Raw genomic sequence first — 26,468 nt, 5'->3', positions numbered from 1 at the left:
GATGCTATAACACCCATAAATCTCACCTTTTAGTCATAAACCCACCTGGTGTATCTCGCTAAATAAAAATAAAAATAAAGATATACCCCACACTCACTGCTATACAAACGTAAACCCAAAACACACCACTTAAGTGGAGAGAATGGTCCCCTTCAACTACTCCGAGCTTCAGCTCGGACCGAATACTACACGCCTCGCCCGTCTTTTGCCATCCGAGAAAGACGATACCCCGATAAGATGCGAGCTCTTCACCTATATACTGCCAGAGAGCACTGGTAGAAAGCATCTCTATGAGGCGTTGTCCTACGTCTGGGGCAGCCAAAGTGAGACACATACAATAACTGTGAATGGATGTGACCTTCATGTTACACGTAACCTTTACACAGCCTTGATACACCTCCGAGACAATCAGCTGGAGAGAATATTATGGATCGATGCAATATGTATTAATCAAGAGGATGATGATGAGAAGAGCGAGCAGATCCCTCTCATGCGGTCGATTTATGCACAAGCTGATCGCGTTATTGTCTGGCTTGGAGAGGCTATGCAGGATGGTGATGAAGCACTCAAGATTATTCAGCGTTTGGCAGCAGATAGTAGCCTATGTGGTGAAGAGTTATTCGATCCATGTTTGAGTTTATTACGGCGCGATTGGTTCCAACGTACATGGGTAAGAAAGCATTCGATAAAGCAAGCTATATATGCAAATCTAACCAGTTGTTATAGGTACTCCAAGAGGTTGGTGTCGCCCGATGCATTTCGATTGTCTGTGGCTCCGTGGAAATAAATGGGCTTGTTTTCTGTAATGGACTCGGAAGCTGCAGACGTGCGTTGCCAGACTTTATCTACCCAGTCCTTCACCTGATCAAGGACTCGTTTCTCCGACCAAGATATGAAATTGATCCACGTGGGACACTTGCTATAGGCCAACTGATTGACATGTACCGCTTTCACAAGGCAACTATGCTACACGACAAGATATACTCATTGCTAGGCCTGTGCGTTGAAGATCATGAAGAGGTTGGTTTAAAGCCCAACTATCGTCTTCCATGGAATGAGATCTTCATGCAGGTAATTATGCATGTATTTCCAAGTTCATGCTCTGTGGAGACATGGCCTGCGTCAACAATTGCCGTGATCAAAGGAAAAGGATTGGTTCTAGGTTATGTTGGCCATGTTGTAAAGGGAATTTATGCCTTTCAACAAGTAGAGGTAAATTATAATGATACCGCTCACTCACTAGGTTATCGAAGCAAATGGGCCACTATGTGGCAGATTAACGCTTCTGCGGAGTCAGTTGTGAAAGGTGATATTATCTTTCTATTGGATGGAGCCTCAAGTCCAATCATCATTAGAATCTGCAGGGGTTTTTTTACTGTCATTGTGAGCACAACAGCACTTCATTTATATCACAAAGGGAAAAGGTCTAATGATGTTTCCACCCAAAAGGAGGTCCTTACACAAGGCTCTCTTAGCGACATTGTCTTGGTCTGGGACATATCCTCAGCTGATGGAGAAAAGAGTAAAGAACATGACGACCAAAATGACCTCATCTACTTGGTACCACATTACCAAGAGAAACCTTCCGAGAAGAAGAAAAGACTACAGAACTTATCACTCATCTCAGAAGGCATTATGATGCAGATACTGCAACAAATTGGGCCCAGGTACCAAGATCGCCGGCTATACCGTCATGAAAGGTCCCTGGCAGACTTTGAGCTGATGATCAAGGTGGCTGTTGAAGATGCAGGACTTTATGAGATCAGAATTGTGGAGCAGCTCCTGGAACACTGTAGAGATAGTCTACCGGTCTCTGAGAATGTGGTCGCGGCAGCAGCAGCAAATGAAGGATTTTTGGGGTTTATAGTTATGGGGCAGCTCCTGAAACACTGTGGTAAGAGCCTACCGGTCACTGATGTTGTGGTCAAGGCAGCAGCAGCAAGTAAAGGACGTTTTAGGCATAGGATCGTGGAGCAGCTCCTAGAACATTTTGGAGGAAGCCTACCAGTCTCTGAAGAGGTGATTAAGGCAGCAGAAGAAGATAAAGATATTTGAGTGACAAGATCATACAGCAGATTTTGAGGAATTTTTGGAAAGAGTCTACCAGATTTTGAAGATGTGATTAAGGCGGTAGCAGCAAATGAAGAGGATGGGCAGGAGCTGCTCCTAGCTTATGGAAAGTCAGAGCCTACCGGAATCTGAAGGTATGGTTTGGAGAGCAGAATCAAAGGGAAGTTACAGATGTCAGATCAGAAAGCTGCCCCGGGAAGATATAAGTAGGATGGCGAGGATTCCGCGTGGCTCCATAGTATCACAGTATCCTTTTATTGCTCTGTATAGGCACGTCTCTTCTTTTCAGTTGAGGCATCCGATTAGCAGGTATGTGAAGGTCACATGCACGATTACGCACCTCTACGCAGCCCGCGAAGCCTTGGATATGAATATTACCCAGTGCCCTTGATCTAAATAGCGTTCTCACCATTTGTTAACCCCTTTGCTAAGGGGTGTTTGGGATAATGGGAGGTCATGATCTCACCATGGCTCTTCACGTAACCAGGGACGCCATGAAGACAACTGCCCTTCAAAGGCGAAGCTGGGATATCCATCTGCAGAACGGAAGGTTCTAGCTCTAGCTGAGAGATGGCGTCTTCAGGTTGGTTACTTAGTGAATGGCACAGCTGGAATATTCCAAGAGTACTCCGTGTAAGTGGTGACACCAGTATCCGGAAACCCTGCACTGTAGGATCTGCTTTATCCTTATGCGGTCGGCTATGACTTGGCGGGTACTGGCAATCTTGGAGCCTTAGGCTGGTTTGGTTAGAAACTAGGGGGGAGGATGTTGATTCAAACTGAATTCAGTGGGTGATTTTTCAACAGTTGACAAGAGTACTCAGTTCATTCTAAGATAGCCTGGAGCTGCGAGTGGCTTGCCTAGAAGACATGTAGAGAATATCCTGTCTTTTTGGACACGAAACACTGGCATTCTGCGATATTCTACAATGATCCACTGTCGCTCGATGGCCCAGATGTCTGAGTGTCGAGCAATATTCCCCACTCCCGTTTCGGAGCTCCGAAGGTGTACTATGTTTAGAGTGTCAAATATACATAATCCAGAAAGTTTCTACCTATTTGCTTTCAGTAGCTTATCTCAAAGATAACGGAATTAGAGGGCATTTGGGGGACAGGGTGGTAGTCCAATTTATTTAGAAAGTGGTCTAAAGCTAAGATTAAACAATGTGTGCTGGTTGGTCAATTTTCGCGTGCAAGGTCAAGGGCCTTCGCAGGTACTAGACTAAGACCCGATCGTCAAAGGAATTTCAGGGGGTAAAGCCCGTTTCATTATCCCGCTTGATTTTCGATGCAGCGTGCGGCAAACAGCACATACTGTCAGGGTAAGAATGTGTGCCTGTCAGCAGTTTGTCAGAGTATGCCCCTGACGTATTATCCGATTCATGTGAAAATCCCTATGGCGAGCCTTAGGAAGAATGCAATGGCTGCCTCCGTGGGTCCAGTCCGTTGAAATCTCGCTTGTTTATTTTATGTGGGTATGCTTCGGGGATCCGAATTTCTCTCCCCGCGGTAGTTGATTCTAACTCCAACCGGTCCTTGGCTAAAACAAGTCTGCGGCACGAGTGACCAGATAGGCTTAGGAAAAACCAGATTGTACCTGGACGGGAGATGGGGTCAGACGGGACGTTCCACCTGGGCTTGCGAAGTGTGCGAAAGTGCGTTGGAAGATGGTTTGTTCGTTAGTCGTTACGCATGTGCCATTACGTAGAATTGTTCAAGGGTCTATTATTAGTAGCTTAGAACCCCAGAGAAATCCCGATTATGGAGTTGAGCCAATTTGTTTGCGCAGCATAGGGTGGTTCGTCCGAGCTTTTGAGATGTCAAACGGGCCCATCGTCATTTCAGACAAGTTGGACTCGTGGTGCGTGGGACTCGGCCCCATTATCGTTATCTGCGGTCCAGCGAATCAAAGGACAGCCTGGCGTGGGAACAGGGGGGCATTGCTTACTGCGCTTCTCAAGGCTGGTGGATGCGCATAGGCGGCTTAGCCACGGTAGAAGACGGGAGGACGAGAAAGACAGCAAGGTCAATGGATAGAGGAGAAACAAAAAAAAACGAAATCAGGGAATCAAGGCCACCAGGATGAAAGTGAATCGGAAACTAGGATAGCAGCTGATCGGCAGGGAACAGAACAAGATGATGGGAAGGCAAGAATGAAGAGTGGATTGTGACTGACGGAGTGACGGGGTTGAGAGTTGCACCGTGGCGGAGAATGACTTACTGACTAACAGACGGCCCCTCACCAATCACGAGCGGCTGATGCCGACCATCTTCCCCTTCGATCATCTCACAGCCTTTCGCAGTCCAGGCCATCCGTTCATTCACCATCCAACTCAATCCAGTCGTTCTTTCGGTCCTCTCTTTCGGTTCCCAATCCCTCCCTCCCTCCCCCCCGGATTTCTTTTTTCGAATGAAGGTTCTCTCTTATTCTTCCCACTATTCTAGATAGTTAGTTCCAAGGGCTGCTCGCCAGAGCTGCCTCTTGTTCGCTCTTGGTCTCTCCGCCAACCTTTCTTATCGCGGCCGCAGCGCCGCTCCGCTCCCTTAATCGCCATGCTGCTCAAACCCGCCACTCCCCTCACCATCCTCCTCCTGATCGCATTTGCGCTTCTCCTCATCTCAGTCATCTCTACCCCTATCGTCAAAAGCATTGCGCTTGCGAGACATGATAATATTGATTATGGCGTGTTCGGATACTGCAAAGGCGATGTGTGCACCAGCATTCATGTTGGTTACGCCGACGGTTTGTCGCCCTCTTCTTGTGCTTTTGATCCTAATATCGTCAAGATCGCTAAACTCCTGCATTAAACTGCAGCTGACTCTAGTTCAGATGATATTAATTCCGAAGACGGTACATTCAGCATTGCACCTGGCACTCGCCGATCGCTCTCAGCCATTCTGATCGTCCATCCCGTCGCGGCTTTCCTCACACTTGTATGTCTATGTATGGCAGCAGCGGCTCATTTTCATGCACCGTCGCACTCGCCCCGCTATTTGCTAGCCTTGTTGATTCTACTGCTTCCTACCCTTCTTGTGTCGCTCCTCGCCTTCCTCGTCGATATTCTCTTGTTTGTACCGCACATGGCCTGGGCAGGATGGATTGTCTTAGTTGCGACCATTTTACTTGTCACTTGCGGCGTGGTCACATGTGCAATGCGTCGGACACTTGTGAGCCGCAAGGCTAGGAAGAAGCGAATCAACGAAAACGCTGAAATGAGCGGGGAGAACTTCTACAACCGCCAAAACGCAGCGACGGCGGCAGCGGCAGCGAACATGGATACAAAAGAACCTGTGATCACTGGGTCTTCACCTTCATCTGATACGGGCCCTACATTTGCTACTTTCCGTACGACTACACACGACAGTGATGACGACCGTACCCCACTGAACTCACGGACTGTTCAACCTGACCCTCCAATGCCCGATAGTCAATTCACCCGCGTCCGGAGAGATATGGCGGCCTATAACTCTTCGCCTGACGATGCTGGTATCTCTGGTCCGCAGGCTCCACCATCCGATCCTCGTTTGCGCAATCAGTATTCCGACGGCAGTGTTGGCTCGCGGAGAGGGCCCCCTCCGCCAGGGTTTGCCCGCGGACGAGGTGGTTATCCACCGCGCGGGGCTTATGGCCGTGGAGGGCCTTACAGAGGACCACCTCGAGGACCGCCTCCTCCAGGTGCAAACGGTGTCCCAATGGGTCCCATGCGAGGTGGACACCCCGGGATGATGGGACGAGGCTATCGAGGACCCCCGCCGGGTGATTACATGCCCGGGCCCGCTCCTCGACCAACCCCGCCGCCTGAAGATGAGTACGGCTATCACCACCCACCCCCAGTCGCGCGAGAGCCGTCCCCTGGACCAATTGGAATGGCAGTATCTCCAGATCATGGTAGCCCAATCGGCCAGGCCATCGAAATGCAACCACAGCCACGACGAATGGGCTCCCATGAATCGCATGAAGGGCACCTCGAACCCCAGCCACATGCGCTATCGGCAGATGGCTATCCGGAACCTATTAGTCCCTCAAGCCTCTATAGTCGGACAGCGTAAGCTGTGTATCCTCTCTAACCTTTTCTTAGGATGCTAACCAATCCTAGATCCTATGTTCCTCCACGTGCCGGTTGGGCTCCAGAAGAACCGCGGGCCGGCCCCTCGTCTTCACCTGTTCATGCATATGACGGGCCACGACAACATGCTCGAACTCCTTCAGCGGACTATTTTGAAGATGCAGACCCTCGGTTTGCTACTACCAACGAGTCGGCGGCGGGCAACCCTCGGTTGCCGGCTGTCTTGACACCAGGTGCTACTGGTGAGAGGAAACCGATGGAAGATATGGCGGAAGGACCCAGCTCACCGACTACTAGCGAAGTAAGCCACTTTACATCAATATCTGAGCGGCCTATCAATCCCCGCTGGCGCCCACCTCCCGTTCCAGCTCAGCGGAAGCATGATGTTCTCCTAGAGAACAACCCCGACTTTGACCTGCGGGCCGGTACTGGGCGAGGAGGAGCTGCTGGTGTTGGTAGTCGCATGCCACCTATGTCAATACCTCGAGACGCGGCAAGATACCCCATTTGAACATAATCTTAATCCTTTCGTCTACACCATTGATGTGCTTGTTACAATCATCATGCCGGCCTTGCGTGGAGTTATGGAGTCTGTTATGGAGTCTGTCACTGGACTGTTTTCGTTGTGTTCATCACTTATCCTGTCATGCTTGCGCAGCATGACACTGCAAATAAGCGCCCCTGTCCGTTGCGTCGGTCCATGTATATGAAAAGTGGAAGATCCGGATGTACAATTGAACGGCTCTCTTGCTGTGATGTGGGCTTGATTGTCGTTAGTTATGATTGTTATGTTAGTTCAATAGCCATGATTGATTATGACATTAGCAGTTGTCTTCCTTTGCTGTATAATAGGGAAGACATGATTTCGAGTGTCCAAAGGTAAGTTCAGTTAAGCGCCATAGCAAGTTTGTCTTCAGGCTAGAATTGTCGCCAAGCGCGGTCATGTGAGTCCTGCTCTTCTCAAAAGGATCAATCACTTGGCCTGCATGCCGTGCTACTTCCACCGCAGAACAGCCTCTCGAGACGACTTCATTGCACTTGCCAATCAATATTGAGTCGACATTCTATAGCGCACTCCATCACGCAGCATATCCGTAAACAAGGCAGGTGAAGGTTAGTTCGTTAACATCAGCCAACAGCCCAGAAACTTACCAGTACCACCAGTGGTTCTCTCGCTCCACGATCTATCACCTCCGCGGATACCAGCAACCTTATGGTGCACATAATACAATCAAGGCAGTGCCTGTGGGTCTCTGATGCAAAATACGACGCCACGACCTGTATCTGGCATACAAATGATGATTGTCATGGCAATACGAGCTGATTGCGGCTGCCTGCTCCGTGACCTGTGCTTCACTTGAAAATAGCCTTCGTCAGCGCAAGCTCTATTTGACACCCAAACATGACTGGTCAGCGAAGCGTGAAGCGATAAGAGATATAGCTACGGGACGCCCCCATCTGTTCGATCCGGAGGGGCTATTTGTCTGGGCTCACATTTACAACGAGAAGAATGTTCGCAGACGGCACTGGAGAGAGACGCCAAGTAGTCTTGGACAAATGCCCAGCGTGGCTCAGCGGTAACTGAAATCAAAGTTTGCTAGATTTGGACAGACCAAAAAGCCACTTACTGCTGGCCCCTAGCGGAAGCATGACGGGTGAGTCTGTTATGGTCTACTGTTGGATAGCTCAAGTGTTGATGATGTGGTGTCTGACGTTGAAAGGTCCTTATACGAGTACTATCCAGCCATCTTTCGCCGTGATGTGGCTTATCAAGGCATCTAACACGATGAAACTCTTCATGATTCGGTTCTAGCTCATCCATCCCGTTCCATCCCGCAGAGTATGGGGATCTACCCGGACTAGTGCGCCACCTGCCCAGATCCCACCACCGTTCGCAGTCAGTACTGGATAGTCGATACCAAATCACAAAGAGGGCCGAGAATATAAGCTTGGCAGCTCCCGACCGACGGGTAGCATGAGCCTCTGCCGCCCAGCGGAACCGGATTGGCAGGCCTGCCAAGATGGTGCCAAGGTGGCGCGCGGCGGAAGATACGATACGTCCAAAGCCGAATACACTGAATCCCTGGATATTGTCGCCTGATGAGTCCGATGCGGTATTGCTATCCTGAACACTTCGAATCGCGAGGATGAGGCGTGTTTGTGTCGCATATTGGGCTGAAACTGAAACGTCCAGAGCGGCGGTGAAGACCAACCACGAGGATAATGCGAAACGTGCGTCGCTCCGATGGTAGTATCGACTCGAAGGTTAGGACAAGTGATGATCCAACTTGGCGCGGAGACACGCGGGGGGCTCGCCATGATTATGAAGATCCAGGCAGTGTCCGTCACATATAGATCCTACGTCCGGCACGTTGGATGCCCGAGTTAAGGAACTTTATCCATCAGAATCACCCAGCTTTACCACAGTCTCTTTGCAAACCTCTTAGTTACATCATGCAGTCCTATCCTTCTGAAGATATTCAACCGGTCCCACAAGCAAGAACAACAAACAGAGGACATCTCCAATTTGCCGAAGATAAGGGTGGACTCTGGTCCTCAGGCAATAGCACTAATGTCTCCCTCTCTGTTGGCCAGGCCGTAGAAGGAAGCCTCTATGCAACCATGACTCGGCACTTTAAAGCCGAGATCGACACAAGATACGCAGACATTGTTTTGATAGTCTGCGGGTTTGTCAGCGGACTAGTTGACGGGCTGTCATTTAACGCATGGGGTAGCTTCTCAAGCATGCAGACAGGTACGCCATAGCAGTTGACTTGAGTCGTTGAGAACGGCTTCTTATAGAAACTAGGGAATACCCTCTTCATCGCCCTCGGTGCTTCCGGCCAGCCTAGATACCCAGCTTACCTTTGGGCCAAATCACTCATAGCCCTATGCACTTTCATCTCCAGCAACGTCATCTTCATCCAGGTAGCCAGAAGACTGAGCCCTCGCCGTCGTTCAACCATGATCCTCTCGTTCGCCACCCAGACCATCTGCCTCCTCGCTGCTGCCATCTTGGTTGAGGCCAAAGTGGTCTCCCCGAAGCCAGAAGACCCCCGGGCTCCGATTCAATGGATGCAGATTCTGCCCATTACCCTACTGGCCTTTCAGGCAGGTGGACAGATCTGTGCATCAAGGATTCTCGCATATGATGAGATTCCTACAGTAGTTCTTACCACCTTGTTGTGTGATCTACTGGTCGACCCGGATCTGCTGGCAAAGAGGAATGCAAGGAGGAACAGACGGATCGGGGCTTTCCTGGCGCTGTTCTTGGGTGCTATGACTGCAGGTGGATTGTCCAAGGTTGCTACCATGGCGAGTAGTTTGTGGTTTGCCTTTGGCTTGAAGTTCACAATCACCCTTAGTTGGATCGTTTGGAGAGCCGAGGGAGGGAGTAAAGCTGGAGATATTGTTTGATCGGATCAACCTTACACCCTGATAATCGTTTGCTCTTGACTTCCCATCTGATATTGTTCTGAGTTCAATACCAAGCCCACTGTGCAAGGATACTAAATTGTGACCATGTTCTTTAAATACCAATGCCACATATTATATCTCCATCCACATCACCACGTAGCCAAATCCTTCGAGTCCCTTCCATCCCCAATCCAAAGATATAACATAACATATACCAACCCGGCAGCAATCCCCTACTCACTACCCCACCTACCACACTTACCCCAATCTTCCAGGTGAATACCCACGCCAGCCCTACCCCCACCATCCCACTACCCCCACTCCCAGAGATAATCAACATCAATCAGTCTCAGTCTAATCAGATACGATCCCCCAAACAAATAAGATCTCCTCCCTGACCGAGATGTAAAAGGAATCGCGAAAATCCACTCTTATAAGGCGACCCATAGTCACGCGTTAGGAGACGCGTTGGGAAGGTTAGGAGCCCTAGATGGGTCTTGTATTCACTGTTAGGGAGGATGCTGCTAGGAGAGAGGATCATATGTGTGTGTGTGTGTGTGTGTGATGGGTGGTTCTGTTGGAGTAAATGAATGAGGTAGTAGATGGTCAGCAGTGAGGAATAGTACTAGTTCTGCGAGTTGTTTGATATACTAAATCTACAGCAGTGACCAACTCTATCTTATAAAGACTGTATGGGGACGTCCACCTACATACTATCTATCCCATTTAAAGTGCTTAGTATTGATCTGAAATATACTCATCCAACATTGCATGCAGAAAAAAACACAAGATCTGCAGACCCACAATGCTCTTCTACTTTCTACAAAGTATCTATCTCTAGTGCATCAATAGTCCCTACCCATCAACCAAATACACTAAACCCAACACTATGGAATAAACCAAACACAGCCCGATTCCAACAAACAAAAATTTGAGGCTGGTGAAACGCCAAGCCGGCGAAACCATCTAAATTCCAGTGAAAAAGTGTGGAACACTAAGCAGACTGAAAATGATAGGATATGATAGGATAAGATAGTATTAGACCCAGTGGAAACCCCTCCGCGTATCTACGTACCCCATCAACAAGGCTGAAAGGAGAAAAAAGCAATATGATTCCTTTGAGAGACCCTGCACGGTGTATGTAAGTCAGCACAGGATTTTTAGTAATATATTTATCAGATGGAAAATATCGGAAAATACATATCTAGCTCAAATAATTGTATGCACACTATAGTAAGATCTAACAATGTGATTCAACAAAACTTTGCAACCTAAATTGTTAAAAAAATTGAAAAAACAGCCGGGTTAGTCACCGCCACGTAAAAACGTACTAAAAATACCCCACGGCCCCAGCCACGAACTAAACCCGAAGCAGCAGGAATTTACAGGGCGACGCCAAGTAGAACGCGTAGTGCTGGTCGCATGTGTGTGTGAGACGAGGTTATTAAATATGCGCCGGTGCCTTGTCTTCATTCTTTTCTTTGAATATTTGTCTTGTCGCATATATCTATTCTAGCTATTTTCCAGCCTTATTGAAAGTCCAACTCAAACCAACTCTCGTTAAGTTCATCGCAACCATGGCACCTCACTACATGGTCCTCGACCAACGGGCCATCGATCACCATATAATGAAGCGCGATCTCAGTGTTACACACGCCCAGGCAGTCACGTTAGGAGTGATGGCAGCGTATGTGGTTGTTATTGCGCTGCTTTGGAATCTGCCGTATGTGCGGTGGTCGTTGTGGCCGTTCAAAGTAATACCTACCCCCTTCCAACCATCTCCCCCCCCAAGGAGATGATACTAATGAATGGATAGATGCTAGTAATCGCCTTCCACGAATTCGGCCACGCCATAACAGCCTGCTGCACGGGCGGGCGCGTGAAATCCATCTCGCTCGACCCGCACGAAGGCGGCGTCACGCACATGCAAGGAGGGATGAGCGCCGTGACGTTACCGGCTGGATACCTGGGGTCGTCGATTATCGGGTCGCTGTTGATTTTCGCGGGGTTTGACATCGTCGCGAGTAAAGTCGCTAGTATTGTTCTGGGAGTGTGCTTTTTGCTCACGCTTTGGTGGGCGAGGAGAGATTGGTTGACGATCATTACGATTTTGTTGGCCGTGGGGTTGTTGGTCGCTTGTTGGTTTATTGCCCATGGGGAGGCGTTGAAGTGGGTTGTGGTAGGGTTCCCTTTCTTTCCTTTCGGTTATTTGGGGTATTAGGGTGGGTTATACTGACATGTGGGATATAGTTGTTTATTGGGGTGATGTCGGCGCTTTATAGTGTTTGGGATATTGTGAGTCTTTTCTTTTCTTTGTTGTGTTCGGTGTGTGTGCTTCGATGGGGGGTGGTGTGCTAACTGCACTTAGTGCGACGACCTTATTCTTCGCAAAGTCAACACGTCCGATGCTAGCCAGTTCGCTAAGAGATACGGAGGATCTTCGCAGTGCTGGGGTGTTATCTGGTCGTTCATTTCTCTTGCCTTCATTGCGATCGCGATCATTGCTGCCATTGCTGCGTTCCGGGAGTCGTTCAGTGAGCAGGAGAAGGATTCGCAGCATTTCATCCCGACGCGGTGATTGACTGAGTAGGTAGCCTGATTTACGTTTTCTTCTGATGATTTATGAAACGTGGAGTCATGATGGGTGATAGGTCTGAGGCGAGATTAAAGTTTCTCGGTTAATGTGATACCACTTTGTTTTTGTTTTGATCGTCTGCTGGCAGAAAATGTATCAAGATTCAAGTAATTCCAGAGATAATGCTAGGATTGTTTGTGGCCATGACTAACAGACTCCGTACTACGGTGGGTTACCGAAAACGGCCTCCCAGCCTGGCTACGGAGTACTGCAACACCAAGTCGGCCCATCCGTTTGCAACATACCACCAGACCAGTGCAACCACTCATTTGCTATCCATGATTCTGCGGACACTGGTTAACTCAGAAAGAATCATCCTCTTCTTCTTCTTCCACTGGATCTCGTTTCAAACGGATCTTCATCATCTCTGTTCCCTCAGGAAGGTCCAGACTATTGCCCTCGCGATCGAAGTATAGCCTCCAAAGACCCTTCAGAGCCGTGTCATCATCCAAACCCAGATCCTCGTACTCTTGCTCCCTCCGGATATCATCTGGCAATCGCACTGCCAGCCACCGCTCATTCCCTTCCAAAGTGACGTATTGTTCGTCCTCCGTCCAGTCGAACGGACCGCACACGTTTTCCTCGCTATCCTTTCTGTTGCCATAGCTCAATTGCTTTGTCTCCTTGTCCAGGTATACCCACCGCGCGAGGGGCGGCTCTTCCGGGCTCATTGAGATTAGACCGGCCGAGTTGTCTTGTCCGAAAGCTGGGTGGGTGTAGTACTGTCCGTTGAATGGGGCCATGCTGGGGCTTGGTTGTTTGATGATGTAAATCTAATACATTTAGCAACCTGTCACGCAAAAATCCCGAAACTGTATATGTCAAACGAACCTTATAGTCCTTGTCAAGATACACTTTAGCATTGTGGACCTGCTGTCTTTGCGTCGGCGATCCCGTGGTTTCCTCGCAAGTGGCTACCAGATGACATCGTCGTGATCGTGACTCGGCTCTGCGACTTTCCTCCTGATCTCGAGCACCCTTCGTAGCTTCGTTCAGCCCTATGATAGTGGGAACTAATGTTGACATCATAACTAATGAGAACACCATATTGGGCCACTCATATCCTGTTGATTTGCTGGTTGTTTGAATATGCGTAAAGTTGCTATGCAAGTATCATAGACTCTTATTGGGAACAGGTCTAGTTCTGCTGCGACTTTCATATATTCTCGGTCACCCCGGTGTGAGGCCCGTCTGCGGAGCCCCTCACTGCATTCCATCTCCTCGGCAGTGCCGATGCGACGTCGGATGACATATTGAATGCCGCGGGTGCAACAAAGTTAGGGTGTGAATGAGTAGCACCTTCGCCGGATGCGGAAGACTTCTGCTGGAACCGGCATCATGCGGATATCCAATTCATAGGTGGATTTCTTAAGCCCACCAGTGTCCATTACATCCATACCATGTAATGCGGCGAGCCTGATCGCGGATAAAAGGGTCCTCCTGTGACTCCCGGAATATGGGTGACCGAGATACAAAAGTTGCAATGTAAGTGTGAAGAATTCATGTCAAGGTAGCCTTACCCTTGCTCCCCGCTTTTGTCAAGATCGCTCATGTTAAGAATATAATAAAGACACTTGGCTAACACATCACAACCTTAGAAGCGAACAACCACCTGGAGCGTCCGGAAGCCCAACAGAAACTTCGCCCTCCTCTCCAAAACCACCAAAACTCAACAAGCAACGGAATTCGAAGAAGCTTTCGAGTCCAACATCAGAAAAAGTGGCTTTACCAGAAGGAGACCAACAAGGAGCCGGAGAGAGCCCACCCACAGAGCCAACAACAGCCCCAGCCGAACAAGGGGGTGATCAAAGCAATTCTCAAAAACAACCACAAGATACGAAATCAAAGATGCCTGGAGGAGATCTCGGCGACTTGAAGGGCGCCGGCGACAAGGCCGGCGGCGTCAAGAACGACGTCAAGGAGATTACCACTGGTGGCTTGAACATGAACATCGACGACCCGGATCTGCAGTGGCCGACGGAAGAGAAGAGCGGTAGCTTGCAGATTCGAGTCCGACTCAATTTACGTGCGAAGGTGCAGCTTAACCTCGATGCGAGAGTTAAGGGTGAGGTCGTTATAGGGCTTTTGTGAAATTGTTGGTCGGTTTCAATGCTGTTGAAACACACGTTAGCCTCACCCGCACAAAGCTATATATTACATAGCAATGTAATGATAATTGACGTACTGCTCCGTAGTTTCAATATGGGGTTGTAAGTATGCACGGATCTTGTATCTCCCTGCTGTGGCTGGCAAACTGGCACAACAGTATTTCTGTAAGCCTGTTCATTCCAGGCAACTATAGCACGATGGCCGAAGTGTCAAGCGCCAAATCCCAGTTACCAATCTGACTGAAGAAGTTATCAATATTGAGGTCACTATCAATTCCAGAAGTAAATGGAAACGGTGTGCTGTTCGGCATTTGCTGTACTTCCAAATCTAAAACTGCCAACTGGCCGTTTGTCGGGTCGATTATCTCATCCAAGATCCGGGACAAGATTCCATGGGCCCGTCTGCAAGATTCACCGTTGACTTCTCTTCGATTGATGCTCCTTTGAAGATTTGAGACAAACACAGCGAGGTTTTGTATGACTTCGGCTCGAGGAATCACCTTGATTTCCGGATTCGAAGTATTGAATGAAGGATGCAGGTGCTTCAATAGGTCCACTGCCAGGATACTGGCTCCTGGTAGCCCGTAATAGAGCATCTTGATACGAAATCAGTTGTGTGTCTACGATAAAGACAGTAGCACTTACAGGCCAGGATATATCTCGCTGCATGTTGGATACCTGATCAGAGAGCGACACTACCTGCAAGACCGTATTCAGCAGTGACCTCGAAATCCTGTACAATGGCTCCCGCGTCCACTGCGTCTCGTTCAAAAGCTTTCGGTGCAACAAGAAGCAGGTATATTTTTGATCCATGTAGGTAGTCATCACAACATATCGCTGAGGGGGCGGTATGTGCTGTGATCCAGTGGTTTCGTCGTACTTGAGCTCCTGTGGAATCTGGTCCCATACAGCTTCCTGTCGAGCCAGTATATCCCTATCGAGTTCTAATCAATAATCTAGAGCTTACCTGAGAGCAAAGAGTACCCACCTTGCCAAAGCCTCATTTCCAATAGAGAGTCGCGTACCGAGACAAAGTCCAAGTATTTCCTCCCGAAACTGACTGATAATAAGCTTTATTCTTCTCCAGGTTGCACCACGAAATTCTCGATCCATATTCCAGCCGTTCGCATCGACATTGCGCAATGCATTATCTAGTTCGTCTCCCTCTAGCAACAGTATCTCGTCGTCGATATCAGCGGGCATGGTACTGGCGCAGTAAGATCCCGAAATTCTGGGCGGGCGGCCGAGGAATGTACTGATTGTTTTGTCCATTGAATATATTTGGGCTGCATATCTCCTTCTCAACTCAACTTGGTAGAAAGGATAGGTTGACTCGAGTCCGGATTCCTCCTGGTGAAGTCCGAGCGCGAAGAACATGCTTGAGACATCACCCATGCAGCGCCATAATTGGAAGCCTATACAATCAGTATATTGTCCCTACGAATGAGTATCGAGTCTATCCGATACCACTTACTCATGTCACCGTAGACCAGATTTTTCAAACAGGCATTCCCATAAAGTAACCATAATGCTTGGGGGCTAACACAGTTGTAATTGTTACAAACGGCCGTACAATAATCGACGCCTTCAGCGAGTCGATGGATGAAATCCGGCTTCTGGTCAGATTGTGATGTTTCTGAGGGTTTGCTTCGTTTATTGACGTCATATTTAAGTGACACTCCAAGAATGGCAAGGATGAAGCCAATGATCTCCCATCTGATATTAGGCCCAGTGAACAAGGTGTGATAGTCCTCTGCCGGCAGAGTTGTGAATGCATCTAAAGGCTTGGCAGTATTTGCGAACAGAGTCACAACAAGTTGCTTTAGGCGATTGCCCTTAAACCTTTGCATAGTTTCTTGTATCGATTCGATACAGGCCTTGATAAATGGATGCGGCACCATGCACGTATAAGAAAGTTCGAGGTATCTGCAAATACTGTCTGCAAAGCCCGGAAATTCGAACAGCAAATTCAACACCTTAGTACCCTCCGAAATCTGTTTCTCTGTATACTTCTCTTGGTAGTTTGGACAACCTGGACCAGAAGAAAATTCCTGGGCGGAGAGCTGCCCCAGATAGCGACCAACAACATTTTGATCGTCACTGATGATTGCTGGGAAGGCTGTCGAGCCGAAGAATTGAGTTTCTGCGCGAGGAGCGGTCCTAGCTGTCGATGACGAAGATATGCTCTCCCTCAGTGAGTGATCACGAGCAGGCAGGGATCTCGGGCCCGAGGAGCCCAAGGGCCGCCTTTTCGGCCGTCCAGACTTAGGCCTGTCGCGCGGTTTGGTCATCGGAGCAGGATGATAAACGCAGCTATTCTCTTTCTGACGGATGACACATCTGTCGCAGACGGGAGTTTTGTGGTCGCAGCGAATCTTCGAAATTCGACAAGGCTCGCACGAGCAAGGTTTTCCATTGCGTCTGATTGAGACTGAGCGCCGAGAACTCATATTGAATACGCAAGTCAGAATGCCATGGATCCTCAAAAAAAGGGAAGAATCATCAAAGTTCAGCACGAGTGAAGCAGTATAGCGAAGGCTTATTCCTTTGGACTGAAAATGATAATGCCAAGCTCCTAATGCCAAGCTGCTTCACCTCAGGAGACGCAAACACACGAGCACAATCCGCAGTGCTCCACAAGTAAGAAACAAGGTAAATTCACGGTCGCCAGATACACTGGCGGATTTCGATTGGTCACATGACACTACCCCACTAGGCAGATAAGCCTTATTTTCAGGGACAGGAAACTTTAGCACGATGGATGCTTGTCTTCTAACAGAAGGTCCTATCCTGCTGTTTTTTCTATGTGCGAATCGGCGCATACCAGAGTACTCAAATGCCAAGCATGATGATGTTCGTTCCTTCTGCCAGCTAGTAGATCGATTCCTCATCTCCAGCGGAAGATGTGGGGGTTACCCACCGTACTTACGCATTGATATGGAGGGACAAGTATAAACCTTAAGACAATATCGTGATTAACCAAGAAATTAGTAATTGGACTTCCTTCTCTAAGCCAGCTGCGCATAATCAAACTACATCTGTATGGCCGTTCTCTATTACAGTGATTGAAGACTGGAGATACTGCTACGTAACAGTAATATATATATATTTGGCCGAGGATGTTACAGTTAGATTTACTCAGTACTTTGAAGAACAAATCAAGTAAAAAAGCGTCACGTAACCATTTCCAGATAAACAAAATGGAGCACTTGATTAGATATGTATACAATAATTCGATGTAAGATGTACTTCCAACCGAAGACAGTGGCAGTTGCAAGATTCTTCGGCACGTGGCCCGATTGTCAACAATTCAATGCAGCCCTCATCGCAATTTCCAACTTCTTGATGGCGTCGTCAGAAATCTGATAATGCACCACCAATCGACCTTCTAACCGCTCTTTCTCATGCACCTTGAGCCCCAATTCTTTTGCTACCCGTTGGAATGCTTTCTTGTCGACTTTACCATCGTTGAGATTCATCCACATCATGTTCGTCTCCGTGGGTCTCATCAAAGACCCACCTAAACGTTCCCACATCATGGAAATATACTTTGCTCTCTCTTGACACCGTTTCAACTTCCCCCCCAAGAACACTTCCTTGAGTGCGACGCACATGGGCGCCGAAATTATCCCTGTTTGACGCAGTCCACCACCGAGAAGCTTACGCATCCACCTCGCTCTGGTTATGAACTCTGTGTTCCCCACGATCACAGATCCAATGGGTGCTCCCAGACCCTTGGTAAAACATAATGAAACGCTGTCGAAGCACTCGCAAAATTGACCAAGAGTACCTGCGCCCGCGACAACAGCCTCCCATAGCCTTGCACCATCAAGATGCATGTGAACCGGTGGGTCTTGGAGTTTAGCCCATGCGGAAATATCTCGGATTTCGTCGAGGGGCATGACTGTTCCGAAGAGTGTGTTCTCGAGGCTTATAACGCGGGTGGGACAGTCATCTATGCACACAACATTAGAACACGTGTATTAACATGTAAGTCCACTCACAGATATCCTTCTTGAATATGAAGTGCTTTTTGATATCTTCTAGCGTCAAATGATGGCCGTTTGCTGGAATGACACCGTGAATCAGAGCGCCACAAAGAGTCGCTGCCCCACCTGCCTCCATGTTGAGGATATGGCTTCGATGGTCCGCAAGGATGGAGTATGGTGGGGTGGTGAGAGCTGTCCGGAGTGCCACCTGATTGCTCATCGTCCCAGAATAAGTAAGAAGCGCTCTCTCGTGGCCTGTCAATTGAGCCATCCACTCCTGGAAATAGTTAGTGGTCGGATCCTCCATCATCTCATCGTCGAGAAGTGTTGTATTGACGATGGATTCGAGCATGCTCATATTCGGGGAGGTAACAAAGTCAGACCGGAAGTCGTATGCGGCTCGGCCGGGTGTACTCCAGTTGTTCTGTGGGAGGCCGGCATCGTGAACCTCTACTGGGTGTTCGGTCTGGCGGACAATGGTCATGGCTGCGTATGGTGGGAAATATTGCCCAGTCAAAAAAACCTTTAGAGTTGTTTGAGAATTGTAGCGAGGATAATGAGGGTGTACATCGTCACTCATTTATTATGCCGCTGTCGGGCAAAGTACGTGTCGGCTTTTTATCTTTTCGCACCAGTTTAGGGCTGTTTCTTCCCGAAAGCTTCACCATAATCACGTCAGAGCCTTGAGGCCTTATTCTATGCATGTAAGAAAAGCGACGCGTCAGATAAGAAATAATTCTGCATGTAAGAAACAGCTATGCACGTAAGAAGATCTGCGGCGTTGAAGCCGGACTCGAAGTAGCTATTTCGATCTTCCTCCGCTGCAAGGTCATACATGGCGCATCAAGGTTTGATACAATGGCCTAATATGGCTAAGCTGTGGTAAGGCACCATGCACATGTCCATAAGAGTCCGATGCGGTGCGAGCAAACCACCTTGGCCTCAGGTGAATGTCTGACAGAGTCTGGGGTCTCCGATGTCTTCATGGAGTAATAACCACACGCTCGGAGTAAACTGGGAAAGTCACCAGCTCCCCCACATTATGCTATGGCCAATAATCGGAACGCCGAAACTCTAAGGGGGTTTGTAAGGCGATGTCATAGTACAACGGCGAGCGAAATATCGCACTTGAAAGAGGGGTAATAGCAGTGGGGACATATATAGGGGTCGCCTGAGCAGTCAATCCTGAGGGCATATGTCACCGTTCGAATCAACGAAAGCTCCGTCCTCTGCCAATTTCACATGATAAACACAATGTCATCTCATCGGAAGGATAACATCGGCGAACTCATCGAATTCGCTCGTTCCCATTCCCCGTTTTACCAACGCGTTCTTGAACATGTTCCGGCAGGCGCCAAAAGTGTGACTGACCTTCCTGTCATCGACCCCGACGAATACTGGAAGGCGAACACGTCCAATCCCAATGGGGTAATGACTCGGCCTCTGATTGACGGCACAGTCATGCGCAGTGGCGGTTCCACTGGCACTCCCAAGCAAGTTGTCATGACCAAACAAGAGCTGTCAACTCATGGCAAAGTCACCGCCAATGCGATGGCTCATGGCTGTGGCTTCCTCCCTGGCGACCGTGTGGCGAACATGTCCTTCCACGGCTCTCTGTATGGAAGTTTCATGCTCTTGAATACAGCGCTACTCGAACTTCCTATACCAATTGTGCACTTGCCTATTAGCGGAAACGAATCCATTGACATGATGGCCCACTACATGAAGAAATTCGATGCTACTGTCCTCATTGCCAACGTTTCAACCACGCGTCGTCTGGCGGAATACTTCACTTCCATTAGCGAGACTCTTCCCAGTCTTCGGCTGATCTTGTACACGGGCGAATGCTTTACCAAGGAGCTCCGTCCGGTTTACCGTGCAGCCTTCCCGAACGCCACCATTTATGTCCGCGAATACGGTGGTATCGATTTTGGACACGTGGGCATTCCAGCACAGCCCTTCAAGAATGAAGATGACGACATTAAGCCCATCTACAAAGTCTTGGCGCCCTTAGTTATCTTTGAAATCTTGGACGAGGATGGCAATCCAATCATTACACCCGGAGTCAGGGGAAACGTGGTCATCACTAGCTTGCTGAAGAGGCAGCAACCATTGCTTCGCTACCCTGTTGGTGATATTGCTTCTTGGGTTGATTACGATGCGGAAACATTTTACATCCACGGACGTGATGCTGTCAGCATTAAGATCGCCACTACACATCTACCTGTCGCCTATCTTAGAGAATTGATCGTGAGGGTCCTTGGTCAAGGGAAGGCCTCAGGAAGCCAGTTCGTTGTGCGGCTTCTGAAAGAGACCCACGAGCAGGCGCTTGTCCTGAGGATTGTCGCGCCAGAGCCAGAGAATGCATCCGTCATAGCGAATGCGTTTGAAGAAATCTTGTGCGAGGAGAGCCCTACCTGGAAGAAGAACCGGAAAGTGAAGAACATTGCGCCGTTGCAGATTGAATGGATCGAGGGCAAGGATCTGATTACGAATGCCGGCAGCGGGAAGTTACGCGACATTGTGGATGAGCGGTTTTCGAATGGAGTATGAAACGTCTACGTACAATTGTCATACTTTGCCAAGGCTGAGGGAAGTAGATCTATAACATAGCAAAATATATCAATCAACAACTGTAGTGTTGCCAAAAGTACCCGCAGGGGACTCCTCTCTTCAGCACTCTATCGACTATAGGCTAAAATAGGCTAATAAATTCTAGTGTCGCAGACCCTTGTTTCGGACGGACTAGCACCTCAACTCGAACCTTCCCACGTAGGACGGCTATGAAATGCAAATGTCCCCGTTGCTGTTGCCGACGGTTGGATCAAGCAATGTCCGAAGCCTTTAGCCAGTGCTTGTTTACTCTGCTCAGTATGGACCCTTAGCTCACAGTAGCTTAGACACTTGCTAACAAAAGCCACATAATCATTTCCCTATACTCCTACCCCGCTCCTGCCGCTTTTGTCTGGCCCCCATCCTGAATCCTCTTTCCTCATGTCGAATTACCCGGAGAATCCTTTGGTTTTGTTATTTCAGCTCATGTGGGCGATCTTCACACCAAAACTCCAATTGTGATGCGACTCCAAATACCTGCCTTGCATGGGCAAAGCAAGTGGCAAACTCTCATTCAGATGACCTCCTAATGTGTCCAGAAAATCATCAGCACAAATCTGGATCTCTTCAGATGAGATGAAATGGCGCGATTTTAGCGGCGGGTTGGACCGACAGATTATTCTAGCGACGAGCCTAGTTAACTATCCGCTGATGGTGAATAATACGACCGGATCACTAAAATGGCGACCATGGACCGGCTGCATCATGCAAGGGTCGTATGAAGCGGAGGAGCAGGGTCATCTTGCTTAGGCACGTGCTGCGGGCAGTCCCAGGCGCACTAGGTATTTCCCTGTTGGTAGGAATAATCCGAAGTCTAGATTCACCAAAACTGGGCTAATATGGACTAGGTCTAGTCGAACGTTCCTCCGCTGCAATTTGCACTAACGAGAAGGGTCCTGCTTTGATAGATAGTACTTTGTCAGGATCAACCGGGCAGACGGCAAGACTGCCAAGCGGCTGACGCGATCTTCTCAGCAAGGCGCTCAGTCTTGCCCACCATCACCAGAATGAGTACGCAAATAGGCGTATAGGATACTGATCTTGCGGCGGGTGGGGGCTTTTTCATGTGCTACTGTGTCCTGGCCGTCCAGACCGCTCTAGTATTGGCTGATCTAACCGGGAAAGGGATCTGGGCAAACAACTGGAATGCCCCAGTTTCGAGTTGCGCCAATCAAGGCAGCTTTCTCATAGTACTTGAGAAAACGTGTGAGAGCTTCTCCCCGGTATTGCTAGGAGATAGAGATATCGAGATTCTCATTACCCACCTGCATTTATAATGGTATGCGGCTCCTTATTGAGAGATGGTTCTTATCGCCTCACATTGGTCTTTCCTGCTTTATGCTCGTCACTCTTTTGGGAATGACTACTATTTCCAAAGGATCATGTTTGTCGGGGCTTCAGCCAATTTTGGATTCTAGGTGTTGCTTTTGTTGTGTGGGATATTAGTTGGCTGATGGGTGTTCTGAATTTAGGGTAGACCTCGGCTTAGTCCATTGCCGTCAATTGTTCAAGCCAAATCGTGGTGTGGGTATATTTCATGAAGGAATATTGGCCGCTCAACGTGGTTGCAGACTGACTAGCTTCATCTGAGCTTTCACAGGAAGTGCGGGCGCAGAAAGTGCTTTTTGTTTCACAGTGTATGGCATTGTAGACGAAATCACCCTCGATTGTGTTCATATCCAGCTGCCATGACGCGCACGCCCTCCAAACAATTGTGATTATTTTCCCAGCTCTAATAGGATCTACAATATTTCAATACGCTAGTATGATTACGCCAAGAAGAGCAGATTATACACCAGCTGCGTCGAGTATTTATTTCTGGGTGCTACTGCTTAGGAAGGCTAATATGTAAGCTATATCGAGTCATCACGAATGTCAGCAAGGCTGTACTTACCTTTTGCATTCAATCATATAGTCTCAAAGCTCAATAATAGCTTGCGGATTTGAGTTCTCTACCCCTTCAATTCTACGATGGACTCATTTCTAGACCCCAATATGACAGAGATCAGATTACAACCATGTCCATCACAACGAAAAAGAATCCAAAACCGCATGGCGCAGCGGAAATTTCGTGAGTTGATACGAAGTCTTCCAACTATCAAGGTTCCATCTAATAATTTTGTATCTTCCGATAGGCGAAAAAGCTAAAGCCCAGAAACAATCACATCCTCCAGACAATCAAGCCAATACTATTGGCAATGGAAAAAGCCACGATGCACCGCCCAATCTGCCGTCACGGATAACGGACCCTGAGCCCCACGATAACGGGTATGCATACTTGACATCGGGGAACCATGTTGGACCTTTGTCTGCATTCGCCTGCAGTATTCCAGGCCTCCTGGCAGACAATGTACAAGAGTCCAATCACAATATATGGGAAGATGCTATCTTCACACTACCGGAAAGTATCGAACAATCACCATATGATTTACAGACATCAAGCCTTGAAGAGCAATTTCTCAAGTTCGTATAGCTTCTTCCTAAACAGGATCGTGCATATATCGTTTATTATCAGATCGCTTACTACCCCTGGGCCAAAATATAGGCCTTGTTCTCCTACCGGAGCCGACTGCAGTATCCTTGACCCCAATTTGGCGTTCTTCGATAGACCACAAGACCAACAGAAAGGGCAACGTCCAGAGGAGAGGCATAGATGCAGACCTACAATTAATACCTGTCATTGTGATCGTGTGGGTATACTCTTGATTAATATATATCTTCTGGGACTAACCACCCCATCAAGGGACATCCTAATCCACCGAAGCACGCCCACAGAATCGTTCAGTACCAAAGAGCAAAGTTATTATATCAGACTGAACAGCTTCTCGAGAAAGTTGAGTCACTATACGATGTCGGCATCTCACTTGGTGTTTTGGTAGACAATAACCACCTCCGGGATCTTATTAGGAGAGCGATAGAAGGATTTCGTTCCCAGCGGGGTTTGGAAACGTACAATCGTACCGAGGAACACCTTGGGGCGCAATAAATTAGGGGCTTCTACAGTATATGAGTATTTTCAATGATAGTTTCCTGGAATTTTCTCAATCGCACTACTCAGGGGGATAGTTTCATAGTTTCTCCTGATTGATTCTTAACTTCTCAGATACACTATCCCGAATCTTCGTAATAGAAACCAATGGGACTTGGAGCAAGAGGTTGGCACTTTCTAAGCTATCTAAATTATCCCACTTTCTCCGGTGACATCTCAAATATGTCATGATCTTTTTGACTGCAATATGATATAGCATTTTTCGGGTTGGCCTCCAGAGCGGTTTCGAACCCAGTTTCCCAAGCGTGTCGGGGACATCCAAAGACATCACCTCTGGTACCTTTTAAATTATCTTTACTGGAAAAAGGGTCCAGGACCTTGAAGCAAGCGGAACTACCTTCCAAGAAATGATGTGTCCATATGAGTTAGTACTTAGTGATGCATAGGGCATTGGGCATTGGTGGGGTTTGCTCAAGGAATAAAACCAACCTGATCGGAATGAAAGTGTGGATGTTGAACTCCGACCATGCAATTTCATTCCGACGGAGTAAATCGATGCTCGGAGTTCATTACCCACGAACGATCAACAATGACATCGCCAGATCTACTTTTCATTCCGTCTTATTCTGCACATTGAATTTGGGGATTTAATTGAATCCTAAATATTGAAATATCACTGGAACAGAGATCCCTTGTTCACGCTAACTTGTTCGATCAACGTATTTTTCCGTCTTCATTTATCCAGCTCCCTGTCGGATGTTTTCAGGTTTTAGACGGAGAGCCGAGCGCGCAAGGAATAGATCAAAATGGGTCAAGATGAAGAAATCGTCAAGCAGGAAGAGTGTGCGAGTGATAGCGTTGCCGATGATAAACTTGTGAGTGCGCCAAAAGCTATGCCCAAATTGAAGATATTATACTAACGACTATAAGGTCACCTGGGACGGGCCTGATGACCCAGAGAACCCGAAGAATTGGTCTACTCGTCGGAAGTGGCTAGCAGTGATCTCAATCTCTGGCTTCGTTCTGATGAGTCCGCTTCCAACTACTATTGTCTCTCCGGCGATAGACACCATTGCTGAAGAACTCAATGTCACAGTGACGGTTCAGAAGCCTATGGTTATGTCCATCTTTCTCCTTGGCTATGCCATTGGGCCCATGTTTATTAGTCCCTTGTCTGAGATCTGGGGACGGACACGGGTACTACAGTCATTCAACTTTGTGTTTCTGGTCTTCAATACTGCGTGTGGTGTGGCCAGGAGCATTGAGCAATTACTTGCCTTTCGGTTCTTTGCTGGACTATTTGGGAGTTGTACGGTTGGTGTAGGTTACCAATTGCCCAAAGTATTTGTTTTATGTTGATGCTTAGCTTCAAGTATAGATCGGAGCTGGAACTCTCGGAGATCTGTTTCAAGCCAAAGATCGCGGTAAGGCCATGGCAATCTACAGCATATTCCCTCTTATGGGACAAGTCTTGGGCCCTATTGCCGGGGGCTTTTTGACAGAGCGCACGTCATGGCGTTGGGCGTTCTACGCAACGTCCATCATAGACGGCTGCGTGCAGCTCTTCGGCCTTCTCTTCCTCGACGAGTCATACACGCCCGTTCTTCTCCGAAGGAAAAGGGACCGCCTTACGAAAGAAGGAGCCACAGGCCTTTACACAGAACACGACTTCCCAAGCGACTCAAAGCTTGAACTGATGCGGACAATCATGATCCGCCCAATCAAGCTTCTCTCAACGCAACCCATAGTGCAAGTCATGGCATTGTATCAAGGCTACCTCTACGGTAACATCTACATCCTCTATTCCTCTATCGCAGTCCTCTGGACAACCCGTTACCACGAGAAACTTGACATAGCATCACTCCACTACCTCGCACTGGGCCTAGGAACAGCCTTCGCAGCAGAAGTAGCAACCCACATCAACGACCGCATATTCCGCATTCTAACTAAGCGGAACGGCGGCAAAGGTCTGCCTGAGTTTCGCATACCCATCATGATACCAGCCACAGTTATCCTGTCTATTGGTCTCTTCTGGTACGGCTGGAGTGCGGAAGCCCGTATATTCTGGCTGATGCCGGATATTGGCATTGCGCTGTTCGCGGCCGCCGCGTACATATGCACGGTCTCGAATAATATCTACGTGGTGGATACGTATGGGCGATACTCTGCTAGTGCGCTTGCTGCGACGTCAATGCTCCGGTGTCTGGCGGGATTTGTATTTCCGTTGTTCTCTCCATATGCGTGAGTTCCACCTCCCTGTAAGTAGAGTGGCATTGCTAACAAGATCTTAGATATGAACGGATAGGGTATGGCTGGACCTCAAGCATACTTGGTATCATTGCACTGTGCATTGGTCTGACTGGCGTTATATTCATTTGGAAGTTTGGGCATGTATTGAGGAAGAAGAGCCCTTATTGTGCTAGTCGTGATGTTGATGATTGTTGACAGTCGACGAACCCAGTTCTATTGATTCTACCCCAATAGATTGGAGTCAATGGGATAGCATTCTTGAGTAGTTTCAGCAGTGGTCTATTAAAAAAGCATTCTAGTCAGACGTTATAGAATGGGGATTTCGCTTGC

At 48.3% G+C, this 26,468-nt stretch overlaps 12 protein-coding genes across 12 annotated transcripts; 9 read left to right on the top strand and 3 right to left on the bottom strand.

Moving 5' to 3' along the window:
• Window positions 1–142: 142 nt before the first annotated feature.
• On the top strand, window positions 143–2,055 carry AKAW2_11089A (HET domain-containing protein; the record flags this gene model as incomplete). Its single annotated transcript, XM_041681777.1, has 2 exons — window positions 143–670; window positions 727–2,055. 2 exons carry the CDS (start codon window positions 143–145, stop codon window positions 2,053–2,055), a joined length of 1,857 nt encoding a protein of 618 aa, XP_041537809.1.
• Window positions 2,056–4,623: 2,568 nt separating this feature from the next.
• On the top strand, window positions 4,624–6,648 carry RIM9 (putative pH signal transduction protein PalI; the record flags this gene model as incomplete). The annotated part of the gene is made up of 3 exons (XM_041681766.1): window positions 4,624–4,813; window positions 4,901–6,116; window positions 6,168–6,648. The coding sequence occupies 3 exons, from the start codon at window positions 4,624–4,626 to the stop codon at window positions 6,646–6,648; spliced, it is 1,887 nt and encodes a 628-aa protein (XP_041537808.1).
• A 1,865-nt stretch (window positions 6,649–8,513) lies between these two features.
• On the top strand, window positions 8,514–9,554 carry AKAW2_11087A (YoaK family protein; the record flags this gene model as incomplete). The annotated part of the gene is made up of 2 exons (XM_041681755.1): window positions 8,514–8,892; window positions 8,947–9,554. The coding sequence occupies 2 exons, from the start codon at window positions 8,514–8,516 to the stop codon at window positions 9,552–9,554; spliced, it is 987 nt and encodes a 328-aa protein (XP_041537807.1).
• A 1,577-nt stretch (window positions 9,555–11,131) lies between these two features.
• On the top strand, window positions 11,132–12,132 carry AKAW2_11086A (M50 family metallopeptidase; the record flags this gene model as incomplete). Its single annotated transcript, XM_041681744.1, has 4 exons — window positions 11,132–11,308; window positions 11,371–11,733; window positions 11,805–11,849; window positions 11,923–12,132. 4 exons carry the CDS (start codon window positions 11,132–11,134, stop codon window positions 12,130–12,132), a joined length of 795 nt encoding a protein of 264 aa, XP_041537806.1.
• A 359-nt stretch (window positions 12,133–12,491) lies between these two features.
• AKAW2_11085S (uncharacterized protein) lies at window positions 12,492–13,218 on the bottom strand (the record flags this gene model as incomplete). The annotated part of the gene is made up of 2 exons (XM_041681733.1): window positions 12,492–12,962; window positions 13,021–13,218. 2 exons carry the CDS (start codon window positions 13,216–13,218, stop codon window positions 12,492–12,494), a joined length of 669 nt encoding a protein of 222 aa, XP_041537805.1.
• A 427-nt stretch (window positions 13,219–13,645) lies between these two features.
• Window positions 13,646–14,280, top strand: AKAW2_11084A (uncharacterized protein; the record flags this gene model as incomplete). Its single annotated transcript, XM_041681722.1, has 2 exons — window positions 13,646–13,674; window positions 13,788–14,280. 2 exons carry the CDS (start codon window positions 13,646–13,648, stop codon window positions 14,278–14,280), a joined length of 522 nt encoding a protein of 173 aa, XP_041537804.1.
• Window positions 14,281–14,708: 428 nt separating this feature from the next.
• Window positions 14,709–16,588, bottom strand: AKAW2_11083S (fungal specific transcription factor domain-containing protein; the record flags this gene model as incomplete). The annotated part of the gene is made up of 3 exons (XM_041681711.1): window positions 14,709–15,231; window positions 15,286–15,712; window positions 15,772–16,588. The coding sequence occupies 3 exons, from the start codon at window positions 16,586–16,588 to the stop codon at window positions 14,709–14,711; spliced, it is 1,767 nt and encodes a 588-aa protein (XP_041537803.1).
• Window positions 16,589–17,599: 1,011 nt separating this feature from the next.
• Window positions 17,600–18,770, bottom strand: AKAW2_11082S (uncharacterized protein; the record flags this gene model as incomplete). The annotated part of the gene is made up of 2 exons (XM_041681700.1): window positions 17,600–18,252; window positions 18,302–18,770. The coding sequence occupies 2 exons, from the start codon at window positions 18,768–18,770 to the stop codon at window positions 17,600–17,602; spliced, it is 1,122 nt and encodes a 373-aa protein (XP_041537802.1).
• A 758-nt stretch (window positions 18,771–19,528) lies between these two features.
• On the top strand, window positions 19,529–20,839 carry AKAW2_11081A (uncharacterized protein; the record flags this gene model as incomplete). Its single annotated transcript, XM_041681689.1, has 1 exon — window positions 19,529–20,839. The coding sequence occupies one exon, from the start codon at window positions 19,529–19,531 to the stop codon at window positions 20,837–20,839; it is 1,311 nt and encodes a 436-aa protein (XP_041537801.1).
• A 2,031-nt stretch (window positions 20,840–22,870) lies between these two features.
• On the top strand, window positions 22,871–23,885 carry AKAW2_11080A (bZIP transcription factor; the record flags this gene model as incomplete). The annotated part of the gene is made up of 4 exons (XM_041681678.1): window positions 22,871–22,970; window positions 23,035–23,362; window positions 23,445–23,589; window positions 23,643–23,885. 4 exons carry the CDS (start codon window positions 22,871–22,873, stop codon window positions 23,883–23,885), a joined length of 816 nt encoding a protein of 271 aa, XP_041537800.1.
• Window positions 23,886–24,694: 809 nt separating this feature from the next.
• AKAW2_11079A (uncharacterized protein) lies at window positions 24,695–25,247 on the top strand (the record flags this gene model as incomplete). Its single annotated transcript, XM_041681666.1, has 2 exons — window positions 24,695–24,763; window positions 24,819–25,247. 2 exons carry the CDS (start codon window positions 24,695–24,697, stop codon window positions 25,245–25,247), a joined length of 498 nt encoding a protein of 165 aa, XP_041537799.1.
• A 100-nt stretch (window positions 25,248–25,347) lies between these two features.
• On the top strand, window positions 25,348–26,333 carry AKAW2_11078A (uncharacterized protein; the record flags this gene model as incomplete). Its single annotated transcript, XM_041681655.1, has 2 exons — window positions 25,348–26,129; window positions 26,180–26,333. 2 exons carry the CDS (start codon window positions 25,348–25,350, stop codon window positions 26,331–26,333), a joined length of 936 nt encoding a protein of 311 aa, XP_041537798.1.
• Between the last annotated feature and the right edge of the window lie 135 nt (window positions 26,334–26,468).

This window comes from Aspergillus luchuensis, chromosome 1, assembly GCF_016861625.1.
Source record: "Aspergillus luchuensis IFO 4308 DNA, chromosome 1, nearly complete sequence".
NCBI lineage: Eukaryota > Fungi > Ascomycota > Eurotiomycetes > Eurotiales > Aspergillaceae > Aspergillus > Aspergillus luchuensis.
This window is presented reverse-complemented; position numbering and strand designations above follow the sequence as displayed.